At 44.7% G+C, this 22,457-nt stretch overlaps 1 protein-coding gene across 1 annotated transcript in view; it reads left to right on the top strand.

Annotated features, from left to right (window-relative positions):
* Window positions 1-22,457, top strand: part of PRDM10 (PR/SET domain 10) — a 93,370-nt gene that overhangs the window by 64,426 nt on the left and 6,487 nt on the right. The window contains exons 11-20 of the mRNA XM_040255866.1: window positions 197-439; window positions 5,829-6,176; window positions 8,046-8,201; window positions 10,049-10,228; window positions 11,548-11,658; window positions 13,340-13,540; window positions 14,191-14,334; window positions 15,202-15,372; window positions 17,196-17,336; window positions 20,175-20,343. Coding sequence (XP_040111800.1) covers window positions 197-439; window positions 5,829-6,176; window positions 8,046-8,201; window positions 10,049-10,228; window positions 11,548-11,658; window positions 13,340-13,540; window positions 14,191-14,334; window positions 15,202-15,372; window positions 17,196-17,336; window positions 20,175-20,343 — 1,864 coding nt within the window. The remainder of the gene's footprint in view (window positions 1-196; window positions 440-5,828; window positions 6,177-8,045; window positions 8,202-10,048; window positions 10,229-11,547; window positions 11,659-13,339; window positions 13,541-14,190; window positions 14,335-15,201; window positions 15,373-17,195; window positions 17,337-20,174; window positions 20,344-22,457) is intronic.

Here is a 22,457-nt window from a genome sequence, read left to right as displayed (position 1 = left end):
TCCTCATAAAGTGATCTGGAATATGTCATGGTTTTTACATCCTGTGAATGGTTACCTAATTCATGTCCTCAGGAGGAAAATAATCTTTTCTGAGCGTTATGAGGCTAATCATTTAAAACATGAAGCAGCAGCTCTTAAGTCCTTGCATGGACGTCTGTCTAGGCAGGGAAATAACTCCTGGTTCTTGTGATTTCAGGACCTGTTGCATTTTTCCACCAAGGAGCAGTTTGATGAGACTGAAGCTGCGACTCCTAACGGGCTGGACCAACCAGAGCAGCCCACCCTCCCGCTCCCTCAGCTGCCCCCGGAAGCCCCGTCTTCTCTGGAGCAGGAGCCGGACACGCATGAGCTGCACCTGCAGCCCCAGCATGAGGAGAGTGTGCTGCCCGCCCAGAGCACCCTGACAGCTGACGACATGCGCCGTGCCAAACGCATCCGGGTAGGCGGGATGCCCAGCTCCCCCTTCCCCCACCCCCTCCGCCCACTGCATGGGTGCCGACTCTCCTGCAGGCGACCAGCTCTGTAGGCACCATGCTGTTCACCATCCGCTGCTCAAACCCTTGTTTGTTTTGGAAGAAAGTGTGAACTGTTTCTCAGGGCCTCCATGTCCCATGGCAGGCTGGCATGGCTGGTCCTAGATTCCATCAATTTAGCAGTGACATGGAAGCCTGGCTCTTGGCAACATCCAGACTAGTGTGGTTAGAGTAGGATAGCGCCCTGGATCCTAAAACTCACAGATTGGAAATGCAGAAATAAGTACACTGAGCTGTAATAGTTATTTACATTGAAGCCAGGCTAATCTGTGCCTGATCAGAGCTCTCAAGTCAATTTGGGGTTTTGAATTTGGTTGTTGACAGTTTCTAATGGGAGACTGGCAGATGCCATGTCTTGTCAATGCACAGGGACCTGAGTCCAAGCAGATCTGGCAGGTGTGGCCCAGACACGGGGAGAGCACGGAGCTGAGCTCCAGGTGTGGGGGTAGGGCAGTGTCTTCTCTCCTGTGTAACCTGCTTTGTGACTTCAGACCGTGTGGCTGCAGGGCCTCCATCAGTGGCTGCCTGGCCAGGGGTATTTTGTCCATATTTAACAGATAGCGTTGTGTGTGCGTTCGGACCTGCGGGAGACACAGGTGGAAAGCCGTGTGGTTTTGTGGGCTCAGTGCCTGTGTGGACAATTGACATCCAGAAAACAATGACTTAAATCCATGTTTGTGGCAGCAAGCTGTTTAAAGACATTTCTTAGTCCTTTACATGTGGATGAAAGAGACTTTTTGTGTATCTTCCCAGGCTTTGCAGTTTCTAGATGAACGCTCATTTCTGCTTACGTTTCTTTCAGTCTTATTTGCCTATAGGCTGGAAGGCGCAGACAAAACTTGAACAATAGTCTTGTCTGAGCCTTTATGTAAAAATACCTTTAAACATTTGTTCTGTATGGCTTCGCGGATGGGATTCTGAGCAGTCAGGCTGAATAGCCTTTATGAGAGTCCTGAAATGGAAACCTGTGAACCTTATAGCTCCACGAATATTATTTCAAAAGCAAACATAAGCACACAGAAATACAGACCAGAACAGCAAAGGGCTGTGAATACTTCCTACCCATCATGCTACACGATTCCCAGTCTGCTCTCCTCTCTCTCTTGCACAACTGCTGTCTTTTCGCTTTGGCCATTCTGATTTCTTACTAGATCCAGAGACTTGCTTCCTAGGTTTAATTTTCTTAAAGCCCACACGTGTTGTGAGGCGTGGGTGTGCAAGCATAGAGCAGCCGTGGTTGTACATGTGTCCTGGAATGAATTGGGTCACTGGTTTTGGAACAAGTTTCCTTGTATCAGAGCAAAACCCACATGCATGTGACTTTTGGCAGTCTTCGGTGAGCTAGTTTTGTTTTTTTACCTTCTCACACATTCTAAGAAGCAGGGCTATGTATTTTTTCATCTCTTCTATCCAGATTGGTAATGACCCACTGAAGGGAAGCCTTCCAACCCCATTGGTAATGTAACTATTTTTCTCTCCTCTAATGCTGCCTGCTCAGTTGGAGCTGCAGGTACGTCTGTTTCCTGTGTTTCACTCACATAACAGAATGCTATTTAAGTGTCTGCCTGACCTACTGTTCTTTGCAACCCGTACTTACTAAATCCTAGTGGAAACTACAGTTTGGTTGCTACAGTCAATGCAAATTAGTTAACGAATAATGCTAATTTATTATTAATTCATTAAGAATCAGTGAGTAAACTGTGGGCTGCAGGGTGCTCATACGCGAAATGAAGAGTAGTACTAAGTAATCTTCAAGGTCCCTTCCAGCTCCGAGACAGCTGAGTGTTCTGGAATGCCTTCTGAAATGACACTGAGTTCTGACTGGATGTCCAGTACTTTCGAGGTGCACAGGAGAATTTTCACTGGAGTTCTGTCTGCTGGGATCTTCCAGTCTAATTAGGGACATAATGCTAATGTAAGCTGGGTCTCAGTTCAGTATCACATTTAAAGGTGCGTGCATACATGCATGCTCAGTCATTCAGTCCTGTCCGACTCCTTGCAACCCCATGGACTGCAGCTTGCCAGGCTCCTCTGTCCATGGGATTTCCCAAGCAAGAATACTGAAGTTGGTTGCCATGCTTTCCTCCAGGGGATCTTCCTGACTCAGGGAAAGGTAGAGCCCATGATTACTAGAGAAGGTTGGAAGAGTGAAAGGTTTGAAGAAAGCTGGATTCAGGGAATAATTCGTAGATGAAATGAGAGTTAAACTGGTCCTTGAAAGACAGACAGGAAGAAAGGAGACCGTTTCAGAGGTGGGCAGCCATAACTTCAAAGGCAAGACCCAGAAATGTGCTTGATGTGGTTATGGGCACTGCACACGTTGGTCTGACCCGAGCCACCAGTGCCAGCCGGAGGAGAGTGGAGAGTGAGATACTGGGCAGGACTAGCCCAACAGAGGTTTTGAAAACCAGGCACAAAATAGACCAGAGGAAAGTTGTTGTTCTTTTTTTTTTAAAGGCAAACAAACATGATTGATTTCCTTTTCATGTCAGGGTCAATATAATATGAAAATTGGTCAATAATTTAGGTTCCTTTCACTATGCATATCAGACTTTAGAAACATTTTATGGGTTTTGTCTGCACAGAATCTGTTATCTCAGGACTCACTTCAATGTGAGTAGAATCCCTTGTCACAGATTTTAGCATCTCTACCATCTTGGCAACTTATGTTCCATCCAGCACAGAGTTGTTGGCCAACAGCAACTCTGGGGTTCATCTTTGCTGCCTCTGCCCTTTCCCATTATAGCTTCTAGAAAATATGTACCAATCACAGCTCTGCAGTGCAGGCGATACGATAGAGATGGCCTCCAGGTGGGGAGAGGGAACGGGCAGTTTCAGCACTTCCACTGCCTTGTAATGAAGGGGCCCCAGCAGGATTATTTGATCACACATGCAGTCTGGTTCCTGTATGTAGACAGTGTCCAGGGCTCCATGGAAATCACAAAGATGGTCAAGATAAGGTTTGTCCACAGAGCTCAGAAAGTGGAGCTGCTGCTGGGTTTAGATCCAGTGTCTGAGGACACTCACACTAAACAGAGATGACAGGAGACATATAAGCATAATGAACCAAAATAAAACTGCAATCCAGATTTGGTGCCCAAGGGGAAGTGGAACCCCTGAGGGACCAAGATCAGTTGCTGTGCACCGTCTGCCCTTGGAAACATGGCTGAATCTGGGTAAAGGAAAGGATGATTAGATTTCCTGAGTACCCTGTACCTTGAACCTCTGAACCTCATGATAACGTTTGTTCATTTGGAATATTTAAAGTCTGGAAAGTAGCCAGAATAGTGACAGCTTTTATGTAAAATAAGTATCTTTCCAGATAGAGTAGAGAGATTAGGTGATTGCTAAGCTGTATAATGAAGTGAAAGAGAGCTCTCTGGCTGATTTCAAAAAGGTTTTTTGTTTACAACCTCTTCAGATGCTGTAGAAAAGATCTGGAAATCATTCTTCTTGATTTTTCACATGAGATACATTTCATTAATTCACAAACTTTTATTGACACTTTCTATGAACTCAGCTTTTTAAAGAGATATAGATTCAAAGGAGAATAAAATATGATGCAACCCCAGTGAGCTTGGGAAGACGACAGAATTGCTAAGTATTTACTCAATAAATACTCAGTAGGTGAAATATCTCTCCTGGCCTTTTTAGAGAAGCCTTGAGAAAGATGTTTCTTATTACATAGGAGCTATGTTCAAAATTCTTAACAGTAATAATAAATTAAAAAATTGACAATTATTTTGCTTTCCCCCTAAGAGATTATTTCACAATAAATTTAGAAGTTGCTACTTATAAGTAATTTGAAATTTAAGAGTTTCAACATTGTTCATTATACTATTTTCCATTGCACAAATAATGCATTAAGATCTCCATTAATCCTTTAATTGTTATTCTCTTATAGTTACCCAAGCATGAAAGTGAAAGTGTTAGTCACTCAGTTGTATCCGCCTCTTTGAGATTCCATGGACTGTAGCCTGCCAGGCTCTTCTGTCCATGGGATTTCCCAGGCAAGAATACTGGAGTGGGAAGCCATTCTTTTCTCCAGGGAATCTTCCCAATCCAGGGACCAAACCCATGTCTCCTGCATTGCATGTGAATCCTGCAATATGAGCCATAAGCATACCCATTCACAGATATATTTTTTGAGAAATTATTTTCTTCCCTCATAGTTGTCTAGAACTTTCCTCCTGGTATTTTGAGGAATTTATGAATGAGTCTTCATTATAGTAGAACTGAAATACTAAATCTATATTCTCTGTGTGAAAGATGAGTCTGTTGATTTGCTGTCAGTAGAGAGGAGAGTTGTTTTCCCAGTGGTGGTGATGAATTTGTACTAAGTATCCATATTCTCTCACTTGGATTCCTTATAACAGTTGCATGAATTCACAAGATGGCTAATCAGCATTAGACGTGCAATCTTTAACTGAGAAAAAAGAAAAAGAGCAGAATTGACTGGTCTAGACAGGGAACAGAGCAATAAGTTTAACCCAGTTAGCGAGGAATTCTAACCAGTGGCACTAGCTACACTGAAGAGCATTTCTTAAGTAGGACATAATTAAGGCACATATTCCATTTAGGATGCGTGCTTATATGTCTTGTCTCAGCAGCAAACACGTCTATGTAAATCTGTATCTTTGTTCTCCTTCAGTTCTTTTTCATAAATTGATATGCAATTCATGTACTATAAAATTCACTCTTTTGTAGTGTTTTTAAATACTCCTGAAGTGGTACAACGATCACCACTAGTCCCGGAACATTTTCATCATCCTCAAAAGAAATCCCATGTCCACTGCCTCCTTCCTCCAGCCCCTGCTATGCTTCAATTCTTTTTATTATCTTTAGTTTTGCTAAATGTCTTAATCAAGCTCCAAACTCTTTGGCTTAAGGACTTCAACAAGTAACATTTGGCTGACTTGCTCCCGCCTCATCGTGCGTGTGTCACTCACTCCAAGTCATTTCTTCCAAATCTTCAATTTTTATTCTACTTGACCCAGGGATTTTTTCTACTGTACAACTCTTATTTTTTGAATGTGACCTAGATCCTTTCAGAAGAAAGCACACACACATAGGCATAAAACAAAACACAAAGTCTGTCTTTTCAAGATGAACTTCTTTGAAGATGGCTTCATTTTTAAGGTCTCTACCAGAAAAAAATCTTTCAACAGTGTATCCTAGTTTAATTTCTATGGAAAGTCTGTGACTGCTGAGATCGTCCTCTCTTCCTATAAATGTGTGAGCTGCTTGCACATTTGGCCTACTCACTAAGTAATCCCATCTGTGTGTGTCTTTCAGAATGCAGCTCTGCAGCATCTGTTTATTCGGAAGTCTTTCCGGCCTTTTAAATGCTTGCAGTGCGGGAAGGCCTTCCGCGAGAAGGACAAACTGGACCAACACTTGCGCTTCCATGGGCGGGAGGGGAACTGCCCATTGACCTGTGACCTCTGTAACAAGGGCTTCATCAGCAGTGCATCCTTGGAGAGCCACATGAAGCTTCACTCGGACCAGAAGACTTACTCTTGCATTTTTTGCCCAGAATCATTTGACCGCCTTGATTTGTTGAAAGATCACGTGGCCATTCATATCAATGATGGCTACTTCAGCTGCCCAACTTGTAAGAAACGGTTCCCAGATTTTATCCAGGTGAGTACCAACTGCCAAGATGCCCGAGTACTGCCGTTTTTAGGAAAGAAAAACAGCGGTTTTTTGGACAATTGAGATGGCCCATTATCTGTATCTTTCATTCCCCTTCTTGACAGCAACTTCGTAGTTGGAGAATGATGTCTCTTCAAACTGCTTTTGATAAGCAGAAGATGATTGTGACCCTTAATTGTTGAAATAAGACATTGGTGTTTAAACATTTAAGTTATATTACAGGAAATAAACAGTCAGATCTGGTTATTATTTTTTAAAAAGTCTTTCTTCATCCCTGCCAATACTCGCTACTTACAAAATACGTAGCACCTGTAAAGACAGACTCCCATTTCCTGCCTGGAAACATTTTCCCCCCATCACTGTGGCTTCCTGTCTTAGGCTACTAAGGTGGTGCATTTTGGAAGGAAATGAAAGAGTAAGTTGGTATACAACATACTGATTTTTTTGGGGGGACCTTATTGTACAGCATGTGGGATCTTAGCTCCCAATCCTGGATCAAACCTGTGCCCCCTGCTTTTGAAGTGTGGACTCCTAACCATTGGACCGCAAGGAAAGTCCCAGGATACTTTGGTTTTAAACACTGACCTCCTCCCCTGTTTTATATTCTGGAGCCAAATGGGGTGAGGATAAATTCCAGAATATTCGTGATTTCATCTGGACTTCAAGCGATAGGAGTGTTATATGCTAGTGAGTGAATAAGAAGTCTAAATATCTAATGAGTTTCCCTGGTGGCTCAGATGGTAAAGAATCCACTTGCAATGCAGGAGACCTGTGTTCAATAATAAAAACATCCTCCCTCTCTGTTTTTTAAATTACCAAAAGAAGACTGAGATTTAATCATAGTTCTGTTAGTATCGAGAGTCTTGGTAATTTTCTCACTTTACACAAACAATTAGGTAAGTTTCTTCTTAAAATTCTTTTTTAATTTTTACTTTTTAGCCATGAAAAGTTGCATTAGGGTAGAATTTAATGGCAAAAGATACTCCAAAAATAATAAAGGACAAGTCTTATAGGAATGGTTTGATAGCTCAATACCTAGGTCCCATACGTAACTCTTCTTCACTGGATATTTATGACTGAGAGACTTCAGAGGCCATATTCTTTCATTTAAGTTATCTGAAAGTACAGGGAATAAGTCTCAAGTAAGGGGAAAGGATGCTGGTGTTGTTTCGTCCTCATAAATGGGTAATGTGTTTTGTATCATTGAATTAATGTCTTCAGGGGTAAAGAATCCACCTGTCAGTGCAGGAGATGCAAGAGACTCCCCTGGAGGCAGGAATGGCAACCCATTCCAGTTTTCCTGCCAGGGACGATCCATGGACAGAGGAGCCTGGCGGGTTCCAAAGAGGCGGACATGACCGAGAGACTTAACACACGTGCACACATGTCTTTAATTCTTCAGAACCTGATTTTTATAGACGGGTGTAAAAGGACCTATTTATTACTGCAAGGGGCTAAATTGTTTGTATCCATATTGGAAGCAGCAAAAAGTGAGAAAGAATTATTTTCTGTCTTCTTATATTTAATTTTTGCCAAGATTCATTTAAATCCAAAGGAACACTTACTTGTAATCTTTTTTTTTTTTCTCAAAGAGGGAGAGAGACAAACGTGGCCCATGTGATCAGGGCTTGGACTAAGCAAGCATTTTCGTCCTCCTCTCAAGTTCTGGGAGGTTGAGGCCGGTAAGGTTTTCCGGCCACCATGAAAAGGATGATGTTACTGCGGCCAGTTATCAGTAACACCTGATTGGCTCCCAGGCCAGGCTGATGAGAATCCAAGGCAATGCATTTGGCTCCCTCTAGTGTTGGCGAGCTGCCTCCTGTCATTTTCCCTGACTTTCTGTGTCTTCTCTGCCAGGTGAAGAAGCACGTGCGCAGCTTCCACTCGGAAAAGATCTACCAATGCACGGAGTGCGACAAGGCCTTCTGCCGGCCTGACAAGCTGCGTCTGCATATGCTCCGGCACTCGGACCGCAAAGACTTCCTCTGCTCCACGTGTGGGAAGCAGTTTAAGGTGGGAACCAGCGGGCGGTCTGCGTGGTCTTGGGCCACTGAAATTGTCACGCCCGCTCATTTTGAGGGTGTGTCACCTGTGCTCACAGCACGGACTTGACGTGTACTTTGTGTCTCAAGTTTGATTTGAAAGTGATAGTTGCTCAGTCATGTCCGACTCTTTGTGACCCCATGGACTGTGGCCCAGCAGGCTCCTCTGTCCATGGGATTTTCCAGGCGAGAATACCAGAGTGGGTTGCCATTTCCTTCTGCAGGGATCTTTCCAGCCCAGGGACCTAACCCAGTTTTCCTACATTGCAGGCAGATTCTTTACCAAGTGAGCCACTAGGGAAGCCCTAAAATTAAAGAGGAAACTCACTGTAATTTCCCCAAATAATTAATTCATATCTCCAAATAGAGTAATAATGCATCTCCTACAAGAATCCAAGTGTATAATGAATAGAACTAAACTGCCATCAAGGAATTCCTAAGAGGACAATATATTTACCTGTCAAATCAAGAGATTTTTTTTCTTGAGCATTTATGAAGTGTAATAGTCTGATAATTGAGCCCTAGGTCATCAGGATGTCACCCAGTGGAAGTGGGAAGTGTATGGAATGTTGAGAGAGTTAGGCTCCTTTGGGGAATGTTAATGACTTCTGGGATTAAGATAAAAGATAGGAAGTATAAGAACATGCCTGGAATTTAGAAGAAAGCAAAGGATAATCCCACAGGAGACTCAGAGATAAGAGTTAAACAAGTAATTGTGAAAATGGTAAAACAAGCTTCCTTGGGAAGCCAGATGTTTCTGCAAAAATGTCACTGAGAGACACTCTGCAGAATATGCATGTAGGTCATCTTGTCATAGAAACTGGAAAAGAATCAGAAATGGATTCAGGAGGGGAAAACTGACTTGGAAAAGGAGTCCTGGGTAGAATGTGGAGGTTGGTGGGGCTGCCTGGCCATGCACCTCTGAACTTAGCACGGTGGGCATTCAAGAAATGTTTGTTACATAAATGTGCTGAAAAATGAAGGGGGTCACAGAAACATCCTCGAGCCAAAATGTGGAAAGAACTGGTCTGGTGGAAAGGTTCAAAGTCTTTATAAGACCAATAACAGTGTAATTACATGTCTGAGAGCAGAGCCTCACTGGATAAGGGAACTGGCATTTTTGGAGTTTGTTTTTAGTCAGGATGGGCTCTGCCTAATTTTCTGTCTGTGGACTCATATCAACCCATATCCCTCGAGCAGATAATCAGACTAAAAGCTGTGACCATATCCCTCGATCTGATCATCAGACTAAAAGCTGTGACCTTGACCTGTGATTGTGTACCCCATCCATAGCGGGTAGTATAACTGCTTACACACTTCTAAATCTGTATGGTGAAAAACACTTAAATTCACTCAGGGTTTAGAGGAATGCCATGATGTGTGTGAAAACATGTGGGAATTGTTTAAAAAAAAAAGAAAAAAACCATGGGAATTGAGTACATACCTGGCTTTGTAAATCCAGTATCACCTACCATTCACAATCAATTTATCTTGTAGTTCTCAACACCAAAATTTATTCCATGTGCCCTTTGATTGCTTCTACATAAATGCCAAGTCCTTCTTCTCAGAAGTCAGTGTGTAGCTTTCAAACTGAATGGTTATTTTAAAGCCGAGCTCATTGCAACGCACTTACTCCCTGGTGAAGGGAACGATTCTCAGGCAGTGTTGCCGTGTCCTTGTACCTTCTAGCAACTTGGATGCAGCCCGGTGGGTCCTGTTACTGCTAACTTGTACTGATTTTCTCTTTGAATCTCTTCAATTAAAATTTTTCCGTCCCCACCCCCACCCGCTGCCTTCTCCAAAATTCTCTGCGAACAGCGGAAAGACAAGCTCCGGGAGCACATGCAGAGGATGCACAACCCTGAGAGGGAGGCCAAGAAAGCCGACCGCGGCAGCCGCTCCAAGACGTTCAAGCCCCGCATCACGTCCACCGACTACGACAGCTTCACGTTCAAGTGCCGCCTCTGCATGATGGGCTTCCGGAGGCGGGGCATGCTGGTCAGTGTCCACTGCCCTGCGCCTACAGGGTTCTGTACTCAGCCTGTCCCCGGGTTTCCTCACTGGCTGGGCATGATGGGGAGACAAACGGTTCCCAGCATGGGGCTCCTCTCCTTCCCAGGCTCCCTTGCCCGCCCTTGCCATGGTTCATTTCTGGTGTTTCTTGGAAGAGGTCTTTGTGATCACTTTTCCTCGCTAGTTTTGCTTTGCTTTGCCGTGCTGGGTCTTTGATGTGTGTTTTCTTTCCCTCTCCTCTTCTGTGTTCCTGAACCAGCCTTTCTGGTGGGGTCCTCGACCCCTCCCTGTTCTCTTCTGTGTTCCTAAACTGGCCTTTCTGGTGGGGTCCTCTCCCCCAGCCACCCACTCTGATTGTCCCAGATATGACACAGCAGTAGACGGGACTTTCCTTCTAGGCAGGGCATGGGGACCAGCTTAGCAGAGACACCAGGAGAGCTGGTTCTCAATTCATTTTGCCCTGATGACAGTTTTTTGCAACATGTATTTCTGCCAGGACCTGCCAGTAAAGTCAGAGACCATTATTTAATTTTTTTTAACTTTTCAAGTTTATATTTGGGTATAGTTGATTAACAATGTTGTGATAGTTTCAGGTGGACAGCAAAGGGATTCAGCTATATACATATACATTTATCCATTCTCCCCCAAACTCCCCTCCCATGTAGGCTGCCACATAACATTGAGTCGAGTTCCCTGTGCTCTACAACAGGTCCTTGTTGGTCATCCATTTAAAATATAGTGGTGTGTACGCGTCCATCCCAAACTCTCTGACTACCCCTTCCCCCCATTCTTCCCCTCTGGCAACTGTAAATTCGTTCTCTAAGTCAGTGAGTCTGTTTCTGTTTTGTAAATAAGTTCATTTGAATCATTTCTTTATAGATTCTACATATGAGAGATATATGATATTTCTGATATTTTTCTTTCGGAGACCGTTACTTATAAAGCAGAACCTTCGTTTGCATTCTATTCAACATCCTCAGTAAAGTTAGGGCCCTAAGTAATGAGAGACAGGCTTCCATCAGTAGAATTCACTAAAGAAATTCCTGCTAGTGTAGTTTTCCTTTTCTTTTAGTCAAAGGCTGTTAATGGAATCCACAGCAACCCAATTCACCTTCAGTAATTTGCTGAATTACCATTAACTCCTGTTAATGCTAGAGGGACCAGGCCATGCTGGTTCCAGCCGAATGCCTTACGTTTTGGGACATTGCTTCAGAGAACTTGAACTTCCAGCAGTTGATATCAGAGGTGTTTGTTCAGTGCTTGTAATAGGATCTCTTTTTCTCATTTGCCTTTTTTCCTTTTAGGTAAATCACTTATCAAAGAGGCACCCAGACATGAAGATAGAAGAGGTGCCAGAGTTAACTCTGCCCATCATAAAGCCCAACCGTGACTACTTCTGTCAGTATTGTGATAAGGTAAAAGGCAACCGTCCACAGGAGGATGGACCTTTGTGGGAGCTCCTCTCAGGGCTGGCTTGTCTGCATGTATAAATTCATACTGGGTTTCCCACATGGCTCAACAGTAGAGTCCGCCTGCCATCGATCATGGGTTCTATCCCTGGGCTGGGAAGATCCCTGGAGAAGGAAATGGCAACCCACTCCAGTGTTCTTGCCTGGAGAATCCCATGGACAAAGGAGCCTGGAGGGCTACAGTTCATGGGGTCGCACAGAGTCGGACACAACTGAACGACTGAGCATACACACACATAAATACGTACCAGGATCTCGCAGTTTCTCTTAACAGATGGTTCTCTGTCTCAGCAGTTTTCCATTTAGACAAGAAAGGACTAGAAGTGCACCCTCATTTTAAGCCAAAATTTTTTTCTTAAAAATTAGTTGACTTTGTTTTCTTGTTGTTTCTTCTTTCTGTGATTATTATTATTTTTTGCTATAGAAGAAGAGGCTTATTGCCAAGAGCTTGGTTTATGAATCGGTTTTAAATTCATAAGCTCTAAAATCAGAGTGCTTATCATCCTACAGTAGATTTTGGGTTTCTAGAAGATTGAGTAGGATGTGAAGAAGTTTTGTGGTGTAATACTCTACTTCCCTGGTGGCTCAGAGGCTAAAGCGTCTGCCTGGAATTTGGGAGACCCGGGTTCAATCTCTGCGTCAGGAAGATCCCCTGGAGAAGGAAATGGCAACCCACTCCAGTACTCTTGCCTGGAGAATCCCATGGAGAGAGGAGCCTGGTAGGCTACAATCCATGGGGTCGCAAAGAGTCGGACACGACTGAGACACGACTGAGCGACTTCACTTTCACTTTCACTCTACTTGTACTCGTACATTCTTGATTTTTAGTAGTTAGGAAGAAGACAGGAATAGAATATACATTTATTGTTTCATTGTAATATTGTTCCCTTATCCAATGTCAGCTGTATAAGGTGTAAGCTATACATAAGTAGTGTCAACTTAAAAGCAAGAAACATTTTTAAAGCACAGATTCACCACTGTGGGTTCTAGATGCTACTAGACTTGCTGTTTTGGAAGATTCTTTGGCGTATGAGTCAACTACATCCATCACATGAGAGCTTTCTCAGAAAGCTGAAAGGGTGAGCTGGCCTTAGAAGCAGTTCTTTCTATGACTATATATCCACCTCTTAAACTTCAGATAAAGGTATAGATATTTTTACTATTTCTATCTTAGATGCATAACTTCAGGGGAGATGCCTCACATATCTATTATGTTCTTGCCCTGTATGCTGTGCTCAGTTGCTCAGTCATGTCCAACTCTTTACAACCCCATGGACTGTAGCCCACCCAGCTCCTCTGTCCATGGGATTCTCCAGGCAAGAATACTGGAGTGGGTTGCCATTTCTTCCTCCAGGGGATCTTCCTGACCCAGGGATTGAATCCACGTCTCCTGCATTGACGGGTGGATTCTTTTACCACTGAGCCACCTGGGAAGCCCCATATTACGTTCTTATGTTGTTCTAATGTATGTTATATCCTCATTATCCTTCAATATGTCTGTTAATATATTTTATTTTGGGCTATATGAATGCTCTTTCTCATTTCCTTGTAGTGAAATTGTTCGTTTACTTTAAGCAAGACAGCACGACTACATACTGCTTTCACGGCAAAACTTTTATATTTTCAGGTTTACAAAAGTGCCAGCAAGCGAAAAGCCCATATTCTGAAGAACCATCCTGGGGCCGAGCTTCCGCCAAGCATTCGGAAACTTCGCCCCGCGGGCCCCGGAGAGCCAGACCCTATGCTGAGCACCCACACCCAGCTCACAGGCACCATAGCCACCCCGCCTGTCTGCTGCCCGCACTGCTCCAAGCAGTACAGCAGCAAGGTGCGTGCCAGGCTTGGAGCGCCCGGGAGCCAAGGTCCCGGCTTAGGGAAATGTGACTTAAGGCAGCTTCTCGTCCGGGTGCTGTGATGGGGGCTAGAGGAGCTGTTTTCTGTGATGAGGGACCACAGTACAGAACGGGAAGAGAATATGGAAGGACTGTCTGCAGAATTAGCGCCATCTGAGAGCCCGAGCACTAGAATGGTTTCTTTTTCCCTTGGTCCGAGGAGGGTCTCGGATTTGAATATTCTGTGCTCGTAGTTTATAAGCTCAGGCTTGCAGCAGCACTAGGTAAGAACTTAAATGATGGTTCCTGAAAAGAGTCATTTTTGCTTGGGGGCTTATCACCGATTGCTGCAAGTATCGGTGGGATGAGGTCATGCTGTGAGGTATCCTAACCTTACCTGATAGCATGGCGGGTGCAGGGGGCCAGCGGAGGAGGTGGGGGGAATCACACAGCTTTTTTTTTCCCTTTCATACGTGCCATTGTCCCACTTCAGGAAAGGCAGGTCGAGGCAGTGTTGCTCTGACATTTTTTTTTTAAAGAAAAAGCATAACATGAAAGTCTTTAGGAACCACTGGAGACTTTGCATTTGGGAAAGCTTGAAAATAACCAATTCTAGTAATTATTCTTGGTTTTTGCCATTTTTCAGACCAAGATGGTACAACACATTAGAAAGAAGCACCCAGAGTACGCCCAGCTCCCCAACACCATACACACACCTCTGACCACAGCTGTGATCAGTGCAACGCCAGCTGTCCTAACTACCGACAGTGCCACTGGAGAGACCGTGGTGGTAAGTGTGAGCGGAAAGTACCTCTCCTATCCTTCCTGCCTGTCACAGCTCCAGTGCCGAGGCCACGTGTCTCTTGGCATTTAATTGGCTGGAGATGTAGCCCACCACCCTTCAGTGTTCTATGCGAGGCACAATGTTTATGCCTGGGTCTCCCAGTTGGTGCTTCCCAAAGCTGAAAGGAACAGCAGGAAATCCTCAACGCTGCCTGTTCATCCCGACTCTCAGAAGGGATGGGCTAACTCCCCTGCCCGACACAGACCGAGATAGAGAGGTCATCTTCTAGCACCTTCTTTTTCTTCTTTTTTTAATATTTATCTATCTATTTGACTACACCAGATCCTAGTTGTCCCACACAGGATCTTTTTCTAAATTTATTTATTTGTAATTGAAGGATAATTGCCTTACGTTGTTGTGTTGGTTTCTGCCAAACACACACAGGATCTTTTAGCTGCAACATGTAAACTCTTAGGTGCAGCATGAGGAATCTGTTGTTCCCTGACCAGGGATCAAACCCAGGCCCCCTGCATTGGGAGTTCTGAGTCCTAGCCACCTGACCACCAAGGAAGTCCCCCAACATCTTCTTAACTTTGGATTTTTTTCTGTCTTTGCTTAGGACTTATCTGTAGTCCCCTGATCCGCCAGTAAGACAAACTGAAGAAAAATTTTGTTTTTTTGATTGAGCTGTGCGATATGTGGGATCTTAGATCTCCAACCAGGGATCGACCCCATGCCCCCTGCATGGGGAACCGAGTCTTAACGCTGGACCAGGGAAGTCCCAAGACAAACCAAATTTTGTAGGATTTCAGAGCACTAAAATAGCTACAACCAGCAGTGTTATTAGCAATGTGCTTCTCGTCATTTTTCTAGACGACAGACCTGCTAACCCAGGCAATGACAGAGCTGTCCCAGACCTTAACGACGGATTACCGAACACCACAAGGGGACTACCAGAGAATCCAGTACATTCCCGTGTCACAGTCTACGTCCGGCCTGCAGCAGCCTCAGCACATACAGCTTCAAGTGGTGCAGGTGGCTCCGGTACTGTCCTGCATTTCTTTCTCTTTACCTGCATGAATACCTATTGCCGTCAGTCAGTAGAGCAGTGGGGGTCACCTAAAGCACCCTATGCTCAGAGCTGGAGCTGGGCCCTACATCACTGTGCCTGTCAGCTTGGAGTCGAAGGCATTTGTACAGCCCCTGCTCTTGATGGCTCTAGACTCAGTGGTGTAAGGGACTTCTGTCAATAGTGTCTAGATTTTTCTCTAGACACTAATGAAAATGTGCAGCTAGCTAGCACACTAGCTGCAGTGTGTACCGTTATCCTGCCCTACTGCAGGACAGTGTGAGCCTCTTCTGAACCCTTACCTTGGGCATCCAGGTTGACTACTTGTTGAGGAGCCTGTTTGATCAGCCCCTACCTGAGCATTGAATGATGTCTATCAGTGGGAACTTATAAGGAATAATTGTGAATTTTGAGTATCAGTACCTTATTAGTAGTAAGGTATAATTGTTCCTTCTACAAGGTAATTAGTAGGTCATTCTTACTGATTCAGGAGCTAAAAGGAAAAAATCTTCCCCAAACTATTGTTTCACTTAATTATGCTGAGAAATTGTACTCAAGGCACACATGAACAAACATTTTGCTTTGAAATAAACTGGACTCTGAAGATTTAAAACTATTACGAAAGCAGGAAATTGGAAGTTGTCATTGACTGTTCTTTTTTTATGGGAGGTTTTTTTTTTTTTTTTTTAATATATAGCAGTGTTATTAATTTTAGGCTTTGGAAGAATCTTTGAATATCTGAAGTTGTCTGTAAATTGTGATACATATGTACATTATTTTGGAAAACGTGTCTCTACTTTGGCCACATGTTCACAGATGTCTGTGCTACAAATAAGGTTAGGAACCACTGTTCTAGTGATCAAGAGTGACAAGCCAAAAGCAACTTCTCTACTTTGATCTCTTTTAGCTGCTAAAGGGTAGGCCATTACATTTAACTGAAATTTAAGGGGAAAGGATTTTTGATTCTCATAGCTTCTCATTCAGCTATATTCCCTCATTTCCCTTCCAGTATTAAATCACATGACTGTTTCATGGTTGGTAAGCATCATTTTAAAATTAATTTATTTTAATTGGGACATAGTTACTTTACAATACTGTGGTGGTTTTTGCCATACATCGACACGAATCAGCCATGGATGTGCATGTGTCTCCCCATCCTGAACTCCCCTCCCGCCTCCCTCCCCACCCCATCCCTCTGGGTGGTCCCAGAGCACCAGCTTTGAGAGCCCTCCTTCATGTATCATCGAACTTGCACTGGTCATCTACTTTACATATGGTAATATACATGGTTCAATTCTATTCTCTCAAATCACCCCACCCTGACCTTCTCCCACATAGTCCAAAAGTCTGTTCTTTACATCTATGTCTCTTTTGCTGCCTTGCATATAGGATCGTTATTAGCATCTTTCTAAATTTCGTATATATGTGTTAATATACTGTATTAGTGTTTCTCTTTCTGACTTACTTCACTCTATATAATAGACTCCAGTTTCATCTACCTCATTAGAACTGACTCAAAAGTGTACCTTTTTATAGCTGAGTGGTTTTCCATTGTGCATATGTACCACAACGTCCTTATCCATTTGTCTGCCGATGGATATCTAGGCTAGCAAACATAATTTTTAAGGCTGTCTTTTCCTCTGAAGTTTGCCAGCTTGGCTTCAGTGTGAGCTCTTGGGACTGAGCTCTGGCTCTGAAGTCCCGTCTCTTCTCGGGGACATGATTTCAGCTGCACTTTCTCTCTGGAAGGCTTTCCCTGAACTGTACTCAGCACAGGTCTGGGTTTCTCCTCCCACAGGCCACTTCCCCACACCAGTCCCAGCAGTCCACGGTGGATGTCGCCCAGCTCCACGACCCTCAGACCTACACACAGCACGCCATCCAGGTGCAGCACATCCAGGTCACCGAGCCCCCTGCCCCTGCTCTGTCCACATCCCAGGTACGCTGGCCCCTGCTCCAGGGACTAGTCCCAGTATAACATGGCCTCAGGGACTCTGGAGATATACTAAGAGTGGAGAGACATTATCTCAGACCTAGTCTGCTCGACTATGGGAGTGATATCTTTGTTTGGGGGGCCTTTAAAGAGTCATCTTTGCCTCCAGGGGCTCATTGGTAAAGAATCCACTTGCCAGTGCAGGAGATCCAGGTTCCATTCCTGGGCCGGCAGGATCCCCTGAGTGACTGAGCATACCTGCATTAGGGACACACTATTGAGTGCTCAGCCTGGATGGAGCCTGACCTCTGATCTGGAGATCTCCTGTCCTCAGTGGCGGGATGACGGCCGGCAAGAGAGGGGTTGTTTCTGTAATTTTGGAGCAGTGACATTGTGAAGGATTACTGTGTTTGTGTGATAGAGACCTTCGTTGAGAAAGCAGAACACTGGAGTGGGTTGCCATTTCCTTCTCCAAAAGCAGAGCTACATTCGCTTGCAAAATATTTATTAAATTCTTACTCTTTGCAGGAAACTTTTCTAGATCTTGCCCTCAAGGAGCTTAGCATCTGGTAGGGATGTAACACACAGGCACAAGCAAACAGGCACGAAGGGAAGGTACCTGAACCATAAAGGATGCCCATATACTCTCTCCTGACATTCACAGGGACCAGGACAAGAGCACACATGAAGGCTGCATGTCATCACCCTGAGCGGCTAAAGCTTTCACTCAAACCCACCAGCCATTAAATAAATATGTTCTATCTTCCTGCTTGACAGAGGTACTTTCATAATGATCACATTGGAAAATATACATAAAGTAACCATGGATATTAACCATGGATAGTGCTAATTAAAAATTAAATGTATCCACAATGCAGTGGGATAATATTTACAGACTTGTGCAAAATTAGCTGTTATACTAAAATAGTGTGCACTGGAAAACAGTAAAAATGAAATAAAAAAAAAACAACTAAAAAAATTAAATGTTTTTCTGCCAAACACATGGCTGACACTAGCAGTGGCCAGGTAGAGGTGGGAGGAAGTAGGGAAAAGGATTGCTGTTGTTGTCATTTAGTTGCTAAGTTGTGTCCGACTTTGCGACCCCATGGACAGTAGCCCATCAGGCTCCTCGGTCCGTGGGATTCTCCAGTAGTGGGTTGCCATATCCTCCTCCAGGGGATCTACCCAACCCAGGGATCAAACCCACGTCTCCTGCCTTGGCCAGGTACATTCTATACCACTGAGCCACCAGGGAAGCCCTTTTCTATGGTCTCCAACTGCTTCCTCTTTTGTATCCCACTTTTCCTGGCTCCAACTGCTATGGAAATCTGTCGGATAAACATGCACTTTCTCTGCCCTGCTATTTTTTTTTTGGGGGGGGAGGGGGAGGGGGCCTCTGCTCTCTGATTGCTCCGCCCCTCCTTCTAGTGTAAGGTTTCTGGTGACTTGTCCCAGCCCAAGACAGGCAGCCTCTTTCCACAAGGGGCCATGAGTTTCTCAGGTGCACTAACATCACACTTCTGAGTTTCTCAAAGGAACCAGAGGCTGGAGGGCCAGGACAGGCTCCTCAGAGTCCCTTGTCGGGATGAGGCGGCTGTTCTATCTTCCTGTAGGAAGCAGGGGCTGCCTGCTGCCCCCTTCTCCTCACCCAGGCTCCTTCTTGCACTCACGGGGCCCCTGTACTGTGTTGGCACCTCAGCCCACGTGTCTCAGCTCCATCCACACCCCTGCAGTTGGCAATCCAGGCCATCCCGTTGGTCTCAGGTGCCTGAATACAGTTAGAGGAGCCCTGTGTGGGAGACAGGACCCCTGCCGGAGGCCATGCTCAGAGGAGAGACATGTGTGGGTCCTGGAAGCGGGTACAGGGCCATTTCCAAGGTCCAGGAGGCCTCAGGTGAGAAGGGCCAGCCAGCATCCTTACAGGGTGCCTCTTGCCTACGTCTGAGGACGACATGGACATGGCATTAGGTTAGGGGAACTCAGTGGAGGGAAGATGGTACTTGGCAGGGAATCAAGGAAAATCACGTAGAAGTGGTTAGGTCTTGGAGGAGGGTATGATTTTGACATGGTAACTGGGGGAGGTTGTATGATCTGAATATGCTCTCATTGTGGGAAAGACACGAGGGGAATGAGTGAGACAGACACAGACGTGAGAAATTGTGGTATGTCTATAAATTGTGATGTGGTGTCTTAGTGACAGGAAATCGTGCTTGGAAACAAGGCCAGGAAGGTGGTTCGGAACTGAAGTGTGGACGGCTTGAGTGGCAGACAGTGGGGGTGGGGGGTGGGGGGTTTATCCTGTAGGCAGAATGGGTCCCTGTGTTTATCTCCACTAACTGGGGGGTATCTAGTGCACGGAAGTGGAGATTCCAACTTCTGGGATCAACTTCAGTTTGTGTTACAGGTTAGCTTTGTGACACAGGAAAGTCATTGAGCTTCTTAGGTTTTTTTTTTTAAACCCATGCATTGAAGATAATTATACTTCCATTCATTTACTTTTCTAACAATTAAGTCTTTGGATACCCTTGTAGATAATCATCCTTTGGAAGGTAATTAGGATTTCATAGTTATGATTGCTTTTCATTAATTCTGTTCTTATTTAAAATAGGTCTAATTTTAGGGACTTCCCTGGCAGTCAAGTGGTTAAGACTCTATGCTTCCACCGCAGGAGGCATGAGTTCAGTCCCAGGTTGGGGAACTAAGATTCCGCATGCAATATGGTGCAGTCAAGAATAAAATTTACTATTTTAACAGTTCTGCATTCAGCGTTACAATTCCCATGAGCATGATTTATTTTCTTCAGCAACAAGTTGACAGTTCACGCATCCCACTCTTTCTCTCCAGGTGGCTGGGCAGCCGCTGAGTCCCTCCCCACAACAGTCTCAGCAGGGGCTCAGCCCCTCGCACGTCGCAGGTAGCTCCTCACAGGGCCAGGCCCTCCAGCAGCCTTCCCAGGGCTCCACGGTCCAGCACACGTACCTCCCCAACACCTGGAATTCCTTCCGCGGCTACTGTAAGTAAGGCTGGCATTCCAGGGTACAGGTGGGGAACCTGCAGCTACAGGGCGGAATTTCGTCAGCTTTATCATCGATTTTCTGGATTAAAGGTTCATTAGCCATTTTCTACACTCTGTGGAGCTTGTACTTTGATGAGTTTCATGATTCAGGCAGCGTCTGATGTCAGGGCCACCCCAAAATGACATTTTTCTGAGAAGTCAGGAGTATTGCTGCAGCAAGTGTAGGCAGGTGGTTTAAGTAGTACAGTAGCTGCATTTAGGATTTGAGGTCATGATTCATCTCTTCTAGCCATGTTTATTGAAGGTGTATATATCAATCACTGTGCGAGACCCTGTGTGTACAAAAGATGAATACTGACTTTCACAGTAACACCACACAATAATCATGCTAACCAGGTTTCATTAAGCTCTTACTGTGTGCCAGGAGGGATTCTAAACTGAATCTATATCACATCTAATATCCACAGCAGCCTCCTAGATAAGTTATCAGTACTTGCATTTTATAGATAAGGCAGTTTGGACACAGAGTAACTCATCCAAGGAACACAGCTACTAAACAGAGGACTAGGACCCAGGCAGCTTGGGTGCAGAGTTTACACTCTAAACCAGCACACTGTGCTGCTCCTCCTCACCAGATAGTCTTGGGCTCAAAGAAACTGTTGCTGCTACTGCTAAGTCACTTCAGTTGTGTCTGACTCTGTGTGACCCCATAGACGGCAGCCCACCAGGCTCCTCTGTCCCTGGGATTCTTCAGGCAAGAACACTGGAGTGGGTTGCCATTTCCTTCTCCAATGCATGAAAGTGAAAAGTGAAAGGGAAGTCGCTCAGTAGTGTCTGACTCTTCGCGACCCCATGGACTGCAGCCCACCAGGCTCCTCCGTCCCTAGGATTTTCCAGGCAAGAGTACTGGAGTGGGGTGCCATCGCCTTCTCCCACTGTTATCTCATTGTTATCCAGTCACTCAGTTGTGTCCGACTCTTTGCAGCCCCATGGACTGCAGCATATCAGGCTTCCCTGTCCATCACCAACTCCCGGAATTTGCTCAAACTCATGTCCATTGAGTCGGTGATGCCATTCAACCATCTCATCCTCTGTCGTCCCCTTCTCTTCCTACCCTCAATCTTTCCCAGCATCAGGGTCTTTTCCAGTGAGTCGGCTCTTCGCATCAGGTGGAGACAGATATATGAGTAGCTGATTTCAAAACCCTGAGGTTAGTGTTACCAGAAGCAGTTGGACTGGCTGCCAAAGGTCAGAACAAGTAGAAATCTTGGTGGGGACAAAGCTTTGGGTGTCAGCTGAAAAGTGTGAGACCGTTATCACTGAGGAATGGAAGAAACAGGAATAGTAACAGCTAAGAGCTCCATAGCAGGAACTAGGAGAACAGGGGCTGTGTTGGTCTCTGTCTTACTACTGATTTTGTTTTTGGGTCCATCTTGCTGTGATTGATCTTAGGCTGTGTTATGTAGATTTGGTGTGGAGACAGGCTCAAATGCTACTGTTTAGTTATCTTTACAATCTGTCCTAGTGTGTGTCAGGGAAGGACTCCTCCTCATGATGAATAACAGTAATCCTGGTAAACAGAGTGACATTTACACTCAGTTTCATTCTGGTGAGAAGAATGTGGAATGATGTTGACAGTCATGGTAGTCTTAGTAAGAACTAGCATTCTAGCCTGGTGAAACGATCTGAAATTTCTTATTTGGAAAAAAAAAAAAAGTTTAAAATATACAAAATTAGGGAATTCCCTGGCAGTCCAGTGGTTCGGACTTGGCGCTTTCACTATGAAGGGTGTGGGCTCAATCCCTGGTTGAGGAGCTAAGATCACACAAGGTGCGCAATGCGGGGGAAAAACCCCCCAAAACCATATATATAAACACAGAAACACACACACACACACAAACAGAACAGTAATTAACTCCCCTGTACCAGTTATCCAGCTTCAGCACTTACCAGCTCACCACGGGCATTCTTGTTTGATATGCACCCACTGTCATTCTCTCCCAGTCCTCCAACTATATAATATCATCCATATCATTTCACCCATTAATGTTAGTATCTATCTCTAAAATCAAGGCAGTGAAAACAAAAAAACACAACTCCAGTGTCATTAT

This window comes from Oryx dammah, unplaced genomic scaffold (genome assembly GCF_014754425.2).
Source record: "Oryx dammah isolate SB20612 unplaced genomic scaffold, SCBI_Odam_1.1 HiC_scaffold_15, whole genome shotgun sequence".
Lineage (NCBI taxonomy): Eukaryota > Metazoa > Chordata > Mammalia > Artiodactyla > Bovidae > Oryx > Oryx dammah.
This window is presented reverse-complemented; position numbering and strand designations above follow the sequence as displayed.